The 12,067-nt window shown below is 46.6% G+C and overlaps 1 protein-coding gene across 2 annotated transcripts in view; it reads left to right on the forward strand.

Annotated features, from left to right (window-relative positions):
* The window catches only part of adamtsl3 (ADAMTS-like 3), a 207,539-nt gene that overhangs the window by 22,240 nt on the left and 173,232 nt on the right, over nucleotides 1-12,067 (forward strand). For both annotated transcript variants that reach the window (XM_014411197.4, XM_014411201.4), the window contains exon 3: nucleotides 7,605-7,718. In XM_014411197.4, coding sequence (XP_014266683.3) covers nucleotides 7,605-7,718 — 114 coding nt within the window. The remainder of the gene's footprint in view (nucleotides 1-7,604; nucleotides 7,719-12,067) is intronic.

Consider the following 12,067-nt stretch of genomic DNA (forward strand, 5'->3'; position numbering starts at 1 on the left):
AGCTGATCCTGACGTTTGCTGTGGGTGGAGCTGTCCTCGTCTTCCCGGACTGCTACAAATGGCCTTTTTAGTTGGAGCGTCCCTTTCTGGGACGTTTACTTCGTGATTGAGACACGAGAGCTGGATTTGGACTGAAAGCTGTTTCAGCTGTTAGCGGCGTGCTCACCATGGGGTGGGGTTTACTGGATACAGTTTAATGCAGCGTTATCCACCTTCTGCATGAATGACGCAGCTTTCAGTGGGTCTAGTTTTTGTGTAAGCTGGTGGACTCAATGATGCTGCTTTCATTTTTATTTATTCAGCTTCATGAGTGGATTCTTCGCTAGTTTTCACCAAACTCATGATCTTCCATGATCTGGAAAAGGTCATCCGTGCCGTTCGTACACGTCCGTCTCTTTTAGCTCGTTTGCAGATGGTGCAGCAGAGCTTTGTTTACGGTCACATCACCAGAGAGTCGGCCTCGCTGCACTCGCTCTCTGTCCATTTTAGAATTTACTTGAAGATTTTTCTGTGCTTTTTAAGGCTCTTAATGGTCCGAGTCATTCAGCTCTCGGTCTCTCGTGTCCTACGGCCCGAGGTCACGCCTCAAACAAAAAGGTGACAGATCCTTTGAATAATAATAATAATAATAATAATAATACTAATGGATACTTTATTGATCCCCATGGGGAAATTACTTGTTTTTCTCTGCATTTGACCCATTCACTCAGTGAAGCAGTGGGCAGCCCACTAAGCAGGCGCCCGGGGAGCAGTGTGTAGGGACGGTACCTTGCTCAGGGGTACCTCAGGGTAGCCGTTAAGTGGATTCGAATCGCCGACCTTCCGATCATGGGGCGACCACTTTACCTACTGAGCTATCCCTGAAGTCGCTGCTCCACGGTTTGAATCAGTTACCGCTTGACATAAAAAGAGCGCCGTCCATTTCTGCTTTCAGGTCGAGGCTAAAAAACTCAGCTTTACTCTCTGGCTTTTCCAGCCCACTGATCTCTCAGCTGTCCCCTGCTCTGGGCTAACTTATTCCAATTCAGTTTCTGATGGCACAGATTTCTGCCCATACTATGTATTTGTATTTTTTTGTTTGTTTCTTTTATATGTCCAAAGTAAAACGTTGTAATCATCATCATCAGTTTGTTTCAAGAAGAATATTTGATGTTTTTAGTAGCAGGCGAGGGGCAGCCAATCAGAGGAAAGAAGGCCTTAAAGAGACAGAGGGTGAACTGTGGGGAACATCTCAGGTCCTTTTTAGAGAAACCTGATGAATATTTTATTATGAACAACACTTCCATGTTTTCTAAGCTCTCAATGATGGATGAGAACACACAGAGACATGAATGTTATCAGTTAGCAGTAAACGGTGCACGTGGCAGCTCCGTATATGATTAAAGTAACTCAAAGCAGCGTAAAGAACCTGATCCAGCGAGGACAGGCTGATGTTGCTGGGATGATACATTTTTTTCCTTTTTTTTTTTTCTTTATTGAACTTTTAATTGCAAAGCAGGAAAACAGCAGTCACCAGCATATACATACACAGGACAAAGATGCATCTACATGTATAGCAGGACGTGGGAGGCAGAAAGAAAAAGCCAACAGCAATAGTAATAAACAATGAAAAAGGTTAACAATCGTCCCTTTGTTGCCAGGCTAAATCCCGTAAGCCCGATTTCAACCTCTGAGCAGAAGGAGTGTTCAGGTGGGCCAAAAAAGGGTCCCATATGCGATAGAAAAGGAAAGGTTTGTCCTTAAGTGCCGTAGAGAAGGCTTCCATTGGCATAATACATATCACAGACTGTAGCCACTGGTTGACAGATGGAGCCTTATCAGAAATCCACAGTACCATAATGCACTTTCAAGCGTAGTGCAGCAGTATGTGAAGGAGATCTTTGCTGCGAAAGCCGGCAGGTAGCTCATCATTTAGTCCTAACAAGCAAGTCCTTGGACCCAGATGCAGTCGGCAATTAAATATAGTACATAGCTTATCTATGAGTGATCTCCAAAACTGTAGAATAACAGGGCAGCTCCACAGACAATGAAAAAAGGAACCAACAGCAGACTGACATTTGTTACAGAGATTAGGCAAAGCTGGAAACATCATGTGTCTCTTCTCGGGTGTAATATAAAGCCTATTTATAAGTTTAAACTGCCTTTCCCAAATAGAATTAGATGCCAAGGCTTTAAAAGGACGACAACACAACTCATCCCAAGCTTCAGCATCTATAGCGCCTACGTCTGATTCCCATTGGCCCTTGATTTTGTTAGAGTCATCCATTCTAAGATCAGACAGAATGTTATAAATCTTTTTAGTGATACATTTTAGTTGGGTAGTTTTTACCATGAGTGATTCTATAGGAGAAAGACCAAACCCTCCATTAAAATCCTTCAATTTAGAAGTAATATAGTGCTTTACCTGGAAGTACTTTAAAAAATCCTTATTGGTCAGACCAAACTTGCTTTTCAGTTGATTAAAAGTAAGAAGAGAGTTCTCATGAACAAGCAGTGGCGTGTCTAGAAAATTTTTGTTGGGGGGGCCAGGTAGGGGCACAGATTTGGAGAAGGGTGGCAGATTTAATTGGCAGATAATGTTTAAAAAAATTCTACCAACCATTAACCATAATTCAATAATCCTATAAACCTAATAACCAAATGCACTTTTAACTCTTATTAGAATGAGATTTTAACCACTACGGTGCAAAGTTTTTAGATACTGCGTTGATAAAGTACAAGAGATACAATCAGTGCTTTGTCAGTGTTTACTCAGCATTCAAGGACATCAATATTTGCATAGTATTTTTACTGACATATAGTGCACATATGTTTTGGGCAAAAACATTTTTGAATATTAAAATACGAACATTTGTAACAAACAATTGACAAATTAGCCAATGCAAAACTTTCTCTGCCTGTTAAAAAAAGAAGATAATCTTCTCACAAACTGGTGTTTGATTTTGAAACAGGAAAAAAGTGGGGAAACAACTGAAAAGACTAACATTTGAATAAAACCTGAAAGCAAGTAAATACTTTCTATGCTGCCTTATGGTAAACTTTGGTAATATTGATAAAGAACAACACTGGCTGATGATGAAATACAGTCAGCTGGCATGGTGACACTGCCAGTATTAACCTGCAGGGCTGGACTGGGACAGAAAATCGGGCATTTTGACTACAGACCGACCCACCAGGTATTAAAGCCATAAAGACTTTGAATGAAAACAAATGCTGTTGTGACAGTGATGTACAGTCTTTTTGGTATATGTATGATTTCTATACATTTTACGTCAGATAAAAACTTTGGTTGTAAGATTTAGATAATTATTTAATAAAAGCGAGATATTTTAAATGAGAATAAGAAAGAAAAGTATTTCTTTGTGCCCACCTCTCCCTGTTAATGCCCTACCTGCCCCCCTGGCAACACTTTGCTAGACCCGCCCCTGCACAGTTACCAGCTGTCAGCTACATAAAAAAGGATCCTGGTGTTATTTGTCTCTCAGAAACAGTTCATAACTTCAACTCATTCATGTCACCTAAAAGGTAAACCTGTTTCTCCATCACCTGTTCAGCTCTGATGATTCAGTAAGGACATCTCCTGGTTTCATGTTTCCCTCTCACCACATATCCAAACTGACATCATGACCAGCAGCTTTACAGCTGTGGCTCCAGCAAACATCAGCTGATACTAGAAATTAATATTAAATACATTCTAACAACAGCTGATCAAGCTTAAACGTGCTGCTGTTGTTTAGCACGACATCTGCTGGTTTCCTCTTTCGGCGCAAAGTGGGCGATAAACAAACAAGAGAGACGATCAGCTGATCATTGATCAGTTTCATGATTGAAGTAGCAACAGGAGAGGGAGGGGAGAGAATGAGAGAAGAAGAGGCAGCTGTGCAGCATAACGACAGAATAAATCCAGCTTTGTGTCTTTTTCCATCCTAGCTGAAGTCCGGGACAAACTGCGTCTCTTCTCAGCTCAATACGAAACGTGTAATATTTTCTCTGAATGACGGACCATTCCATTTTTTAAGGAGCCGTTGGCAACTCTACTAACTAACCTTATGAATAAAATAAAGTTCACTATCAGTAACATCATAGCACCACCCAGCTGTATAAAAACTCCAAGCTGGCTAGAACGCAGTATGAGTTATTGCAACTGACAGTAAAAAGTCAGCACAACAAAAATAAACTCCACCTAAACTTGGTTCATATCTGACCCAGATAGACTGCAGGTCATAACTTCTTACCTGAAGTTCAGTTCACCTGACACTCGGACTGGCGGCTGCCTCGGGTCTCTCCTCCTGCCTCCCCTTCCCTCATCCACCTGCTGCCTCTGTGGAAGCCCCGCCATAGCCACCACCAAACAACGGAGTTATTTCTACACATCGACCTGCATCTGGCCAATCCACCACCTCTCATTGTTCATGCCGTTACAAAAAAAATAAAAAATAAGTCAAATAAGCCCGATGGCCAGTCCAGCGATGTTAACCTGCAACCAAATCTGCAGCTCCATACAGCAATGTTACGACTTAGATTATATCTTATAACTCATAACTCTTATGTTAGCTGCCCTCAGTAGCATACTGTCTGAAATATTCCACAGCTGCAATAATTCTTTAAGTGTTATTTTTTTCCTTGGTATTCTAATTTCGCAGAAGTTTACTAAACTCAACAAACTTGATATTACTTACCGGGACATTTATTCTGTCCTCATTTTCTTTCACCGAAAAATTGTTTCCTGCAGTGCCGTCTTTCTGCTTGGCTCTCCTACCTTTGCTAACGTGATGCATAGCGCAGAAGGATGCTGCATTCACTTACAATCGGATATCTGAGCGTCACCGTGAAAACATAATCGGACATTTGATATTTGATTGAATTTTATTGTTTTGCCTTTGGGGTGGCACCTGGGGTGGCCAGTCTGGTTGGGGGGGGGGTGGCCTGTGCCCCCCCAGGCCACCCCGCTGGACACGCCATTGTGAACAAGGGGATGATACATTTTTAAAGGACCTGACCTTGAAAACGTCTCAGAAGCTTAAGTATTTGAGGTCAGCCGCTGAAGCCGAACAGATTGCTCTTCCAACCCCCCCGAGCGTTGATTTCTGACCTGCTGCACGAGAGTTTCACTTCTGACTTTAACAAATAATCCATCCCACGCTGTGCAGCAGCTGCCTCCTCTGGCACAGTGGGTCAGCCCTTTGGGATGGCGGATGCCCTCCTTGTGTTATTATCCCAGCGCTGGCTCCTCTGAAGTGAGCCGGCGATCCAGCGTGAACCAGCCGCCGCAGGGAGCTGCAAGTGTGACGGCTGTCCTGACACTCTCCTTCCACTGGTGTGTAAACTCAATTAGAGCAGCGGCCCTATGCCACGCTGCACGGCTACGAGTCAGTAACTCACAGCAGGACAGCTTGACTTTCTGTCAGTGTGTGTGTGTGGCCTAATATGGAGATAGTCCTCGTTTGGGATGACAAATCACGCCACTTTCAGGGAGACAGTCGGGCCCACCGGTGTTGCTCATGCCGACCTTGATTGGAACAATAAATCAGAACCAACAGCTGTCATGTAATCTCTGGTACAGTCGCTAATCAGACACTGAAAGGGGAAAAAAGGGCAGCATTACGCTGACGTATCGACCGTGTTTCCGGGCGTCGCCGTCGCTGGATGAGGCTCGAGCCCTTTTAATGTGCTGCAGTATTTCTTTTGTTTTTTTGACACCAACCCCCCAAAAACTATTCAGACATCATTCTCACCTTCTGGAGATTTCTACCCCTCAGCTGTAAAAGGCTGACGCGTGTTCTCGCCACCCTGCCGGGCGGGCGTCGTCGTCACGGTGTGTTCGCGATAAGTCGAAAACGAGGCGACGTAGGAGCTTCAAATTGACACGCAGGTGTATCTGCTAAGTGGCTGTTCACGTGCAGCATGTCTTCAAGCTCGGTTTTTGAAAGGTCACAGGTCACCTGATGGGCGACAGCCTATCTCCAAACAGTCTGATTTCTGAACGCAGACACCGTCAGTCCGAGTCGGACGTTCGGTCAGGATCTGGTAAATTTACTGATTTTAATAATAGAACAAATTTGTTTGATTATGTAAAATGAAGAATATGTTAAAATAATTGGTTGCTTGGTTACAGAGGCTTTGTTTCTTGGTCTCCACGGCTTATTTCGATGACTTGATGGCGGCTGCTCAGCTGCAAATTTGCATGTGCATGTGCGATGTTTGAGTTTCTCTTCATTTAGATGCAGTTTTCTGTTTTGGGGCAGCGGTAAGTTTCCCCCTGATTTGTCAGTTAATCACCATATCATCACACAGCACGTTGACCTGATCCAGAGGCAAAGATGCAGCAGGCTGATCGCAGACTGACTCCGCCTTTTTGCTGTTTTGTTGTCGTCTTTGAAGATGGCGGCTGACGTGGTCATTTGGACAGTTTTTACTCTCAAACAGATTTACAGAAAACTGCATACATTGTTTTTCTATACAGAACCGTGTGCAAACATCTTTGGCCAAATTCTCCTCAACTGTGTTAATAAAGAGAACGTGGATTAGTGTGAAAGCGAGCGGAGAGGTTGGCGAGTGATGAAGGTGTGTCCTCGCCGGCTCCTCGGGGAAACGCAGAGCGGTGGCTCTTATGCTGCGTCTGTCTCTTAAGTGGCTTTAAAAGCCTGCAGGAGACGCCACTCCCACTAATCTCAACGGTGGATCGTCTCGCTCTCGTACAGTTCGAGTGGCCTGGAAGCTCGCACTCTCACAGTCTCACTGCCCCCCCCCGTCCTCTCCAGGGAGCTCTGTAAATGCCACACGCCAGTTATTTCCATCTGCTCTGTGTGCAGCACAGATTCCACCCCTGTTACACCGATTATCGCTCTCTCCTGCTCAGACTCTGGGTTATGCTTATCATTCAGGATCCAGCGTGAGACTTTCGCCTTTCATACGTCAAAGTAATGAAGAATATTGAAGCATAAAAGCAGGACTGATAAAGAGCGAGCAGAGAGCAGCAGGGAGATTAATTCACACCCATGAGGAGCAGATTGTATCTCAGGCTCAGATTTATGCCCCCAGTTAGAGAAGTCGGTCTCAGAGTGGTTGGAAATGTGTTCAGCGAGGTCACTCACACGTGTTCCTGTGCACACAGGAAGCAAACAGTTTGAACGCATGCAAGAGTCAACATCACAACCTTAATGGGTGCTCAGATTTCTCACAGGAAAAACTCAAACTTCCTGTGCAACAAAGGTTTAAATATATTTCACCAAAACTGTGGACGGTCTGTTAGTGCAGTGACCTCACAGCAGCCATGTTATTGGTCACATGATGTCATTAAAAGGCTCCAACAGCACAAACACGGTGCAGAGGTCCAGCTCAGGGGAAGCTAGCAGACAGCTAGCAGCTACACCTGTGTCACCATCCACCTGTCAGTCAAAGAGGCCACGCCCCCAACTTTAAGCACTAACAATCTGAACAGTTTGTGTATCCGCCTGTAAACATGTTTATTTTTTTCTATGAACTTTAAACGTGGAGCCTCTGCTGGACACTGGAGGAACTGCAGATTTACACATTCACTGATATCCTCTTTCTGTGTGTGTGTGTGTGTGTGTGTGTGTGTCTGTGTGTGTGTGCGCTGTCAGTGCTCAGAGAGTCAGACTGCAGTGTTCCTGCCAGAGTTCGCGCTCTCACCTCAGGGCAGCTTCATGGAGGACGCCACAGAGGATCACTTCCTGACCTACAGATACGACGACCAGGTGAGTCACCCGCTCCTCTCTGCTGCGTGCTGCACACCGTGAACTGAGCCGCTGACCGTCAGTGAAGCTGACAGCGTTCAGGCTGTTCATGCATGCAGATGGGGTTTACAGCGCTTGTGTGTTTGTGTGCGTGTCATAGAGCCGGTCCGGCTGAAGCAATAAGATATTTCTTTCTGACAGTTTCTGGTGTTTCTAGTTGATGCTGGAGGTCAGCTGTAGTTTGCTTCTGACATGGATGGAATATGTTTCTGTTCTCCTACTTTGTGTAGATCATGCAGCAAGCTCTTCACAGTCCAGAGAAGCAAACACGTCAAAAAACAATAAAAAACCCACAGAGAGACCACTACACCAGCAACATCACAACAATGTCGTATCGCGAGTGCAGTTTTGTGAACTGCGGGTGAGTCCCGCCTCTAATGATGCGCTCTGATGTTGGCGAGTTTGTCACAGAGAGATTCGGCTCTAGAATGGAAGAGAGTAGAAGTTGGTGCAGCTTAGGATGAACTTCATTCCTCAAGAGACATGTAAACATGACTCCTGAGCGTGTTACGCCCGCGGGAACGGCGCTGAGCTGCGAGGGGATCGTGGGAGAAATGAGCAGAGCGGCCTCCTGATGCCAAAATCACTCAGATCTGTGTGTGTCGTGACATCACACATCCGTGATTTATTCTTCAGTTCTCTCGCTGTTTCCTGTGGCGCGTGTTGATTGTTGGGACGTATGAAACGTTAGTCACGTAGAGCAGCGGCTGCATGGCGGCACGACTTCAGCCCAACGCTCTCTTCTCCTCACGTCTGACGCCTGGTTTTACTTGGATGCTCTGTGGCTGCAAACGCCTCACACGATCGTGTGATTGGTCCCAGCTTCAGTGCGATCTTAACTCAGGCTTTCTGAATGAGCGTCTCTCTTTTAAGCACCCGGCATCAAAAACAGGAAGCTGCTGCAGCAGATCACAGGTTTCACTGCAGCCTCGCACCTCTGTGGGACAGAACTTACACCATGTCAGGGATACGTGTTCATGTATAAAACAGTTAAACCGATTAAGGCTGCGTGTGGGTGTGTTCAGTGTTGGCGTGAGAGCAGATGGCGTTACCCCAGTGGATCAGAAGCCACAGGCTGAGCGACAGGTGGACCGGAGGCTCCGTCTTCTTCGCCGTGGCGCTCCGCGTGTGCTAACCGATACACGCCGCAGTTGTTACTCGTCAGCAGAGCACTGCAGGGAGCAGATCTGAGTGTCAGCAGTGTGTTTCCTGTGTTTTTCCCACCAGTTAATAATGCGCTGTCACGTTTTCCAGCTCGCCGTCTGTCCCGCGTTCACGTTCGTGTGGCTGACACATCAACCAGGTGAGGTCCCAGAGGGCATTCCCCACACATCCCCAAAACCAACAAAAAAGGAGCACGGTTTAATTTGAGTTTATCTAAAGACGCCATCTTTCAGTCGCCATGACGATCAGATGAAGCAGCGAATGCTTTCCAGTCCTCCTCCCGTCACAGATGGAGAAGATGGGAAGCAGTTTGAAGCGCGCGGCAGCGCTGAGATCGCCGAGCATCGTGGATTCATAACCTCGCTTAGGTTTGTTTGTAGCCTGAAAAGCGATTAAAGGTATCGATCGAACGATTGATTCACTCACTCGCTCATTTATTTATCCGAGTTACAGTGACTGATACAAACGATTTACTCTCTGCATTCGTCTTCCTGGACATGCATTCCAAAGTTTTAGTTGTTTCTATTTTACACCTGAGCTTGGTTTTCCGACTCGTGCTGTCTGTAGTTTTCCCGACTGTGTCTTTGAGGCGCATTTTTCCTGAGTGTCTGAGTGGAAAACATATATTGAACATGCTGCTGAGCTGAGCTGGAGAATCACTCGACCTTTGTTTCTTTGCTTTCTTGGGCGAATATTTTGGTTTTACCATAAACATTGTAAACTGAGCAGGTAACCTGTGTGATTCAAATCACATACCTGGTAATTAGTGCAAAGTAAAATCAAAGAAATGTCAGGTAACCACATTATTGGTCACATGATGTCGATAAAATGCTCCAATAGGCTCCAAACACAGTGCAGAGTTCCAGTTCAGGTGAAGCTAGCAGCCGCCTGTGTCACTATCCACCTGTCCGTCAAAGAGGCCACGCCCCTAATAATGCAAACTTTAAACCTTTAAACATCCTCCTGTGCAGCTGTTACGATTGTCTTTAAATCACCAGTTTTTGTGATTTTTTTGAGCAGCAAAAGTGTGTTTGTTTGTTTTTTTTCAGTCACAGCTGTCACTTTATATTTTTGTTGAACACTTACACACTTTAAACCCCCGATTCATATTATCCACTTACATCTGCACAGAGCTGACCTTTCCTGTGAAAAACACTCAGAAAAGCTTTCACGGCCGTCGGTACGGCTGCTGACGAAACCGAGTTTAAGCCTCGCATTTTAAAAGTGCTGGACGTAGGTGTTGGTGCTGCAAGAGGTTTCAGTCTAATGTTGCATTCCTGCAGAGTCGTGTGTGTGTGTGTGCGTGTGTATGTGCATGTGTGCGTGTGTGTGTGCGTGTGTGCGTGTGTGTGTGCATGTGTGTGTGCGTGCGTGTGTGTGTGTGTGCGCGTGTGTGTGCGTGTGTGTGCGTGTGTGTATGTGTGTGTGTATGTGCGTGTGTGTATGTGTGTGTGTATGTGCGTGTGTGTATGTGTGCGTGTATGTGCGTGTGTGTGTGTGCTTTGATGAGGAGCTAATTTTGCTGTTGTGGGGAAAAAACAACTTGTCATGGTGAATTGGATTAAAGGACTCAGGTGCGAGACTCCTTGCAGAATGACAGTGGATTTATTTACAGTGAAAAGGTGAGTTAACAGTTCGAGTCTATAATCCAAAAAGGGCAGTGCAGTGATACGGCGACCTCTCCTCACGGTGACAGTGCAGTAATAATCCACAACAACTCCTGGTGCCGGCTCCTCCTCCAATCCTTGAACCCTGGAGGCAGATGAGAAAAAACACACGCTCAATAACGAAAACGTCCTCTCCTTCACAAACCGGGTATGCTAATCATGACTACGCTACCCGGTTTAGTTCAACGTTCCAGCGTTGGTTGTGACTCAACCGCCCCGTTAAATAGGTCTGCGCTGGCAAGGTAATTCTGCACAGGTGCGATGATTCTAGCTTAGGACACTCCCCTCCGGTCAACTGCCGTTCCGTGCCACGGCTTCCGGAAGTACATGTTCCAGCAGAAAAACACATGCCCAGGATGGAGAGGAGAACACGACACAGTACACACAAACACCACAACAAATTGGCAAGACGATCAGTGAGGACCGTCTAGCCATGACAGTACCCCCCCATTAACGGGAGCCTCCCGGCGACCGACCAAATTTGTCAGGGTGCCGGCGGCGGAATTCCTTCACCATAGCATCATCCAGAATCGCAGACCGCGGCACCCAAGCACGCTCTTCCGGACCATACCCCTCCCAATCCACCAAAAACTGGAAGCCCCTACCGCGACGCCTGGCATCCATAATCCGCGTGATGGCATAAGCAGGAGCGCCGGCAACAACCCGGGCGGGCGGCGGGGGCCTGGAAGGCGGGCACAAAGGGCTGGTTTCACCTGGGAAACATGAAACACATTATGAATTCTCATGTTGCGAGGAAGGGCCAAACGAACAGACACCGGATTCAACACAGCTTGGATCGAAAAGGGCCCAATAAAACGCGGGGCCAACTTCTTGGATTCAGTTCGTAAGGGAATATACCTGGAAGAGAGCCACACCTGCTGTCCAACACGATAGGCAGGGGCCGGAGTGCGGCGACGATCGGCCAACCTCTTATTCTGCGCCGTCGTCCTTAACAGAGCCGCCTTGGTGGCGCGCCACGCCCGCCTGCAGCGTCTCATATGATGCTGAACAGAGGGAACGGCCAGCTCACCTTCAGTGATGGCAAGTAATGGTGGCTGGTACCCCAGCGACGCTTCAAACGGAGACACACCAGTGGCTGCCGACGTGCTGGAATTGTGGGCGTACTCAATCCAAGCCAACTGGTCACTCCAGGTGGATTGGTTCGAGGAAACCACACAGCGTAACATGGTTTCCAACTCCTGATTCGCCCTCTCCGCCTGACCGTTCGTCTGAGGATGAAAACCTGAAGACAAACTCACACGGGCCCCTAGTCCTGAACAAAACGCCCTCCAGACCCGGGAAGTAAACTGGGGGTCCCGATCAGAAACAATGTCTTCTGGAATCCCATGTAACCGAAAAACATGCTCGGTAAGGAGCCGAGCCGTCTCTAAGGCAGTCGGGAGTTTGGGCAACGCCACAAAGTGCGCCGCCTTGGAAAAACGATCTACAACAGTTAGTATGGTCGTGTTACCTGATGAC

The sequence above is a fragment of the Maylandia zebra genome, linkage group LG1 (assembly GCF_041146795.1).
Source record: "Maylandia zebra isolate NMK-2024a linkage group LG1, Mzebra_GT3a, whole genome shotgun sequence".
In the NCBI taxonomy this organism is placed as follows: Eukaryota; Metazoa; Chordata; class Actinopteri; order Cichliformes; family Cichlidae; genus Maylandia; species Maylandia zebra.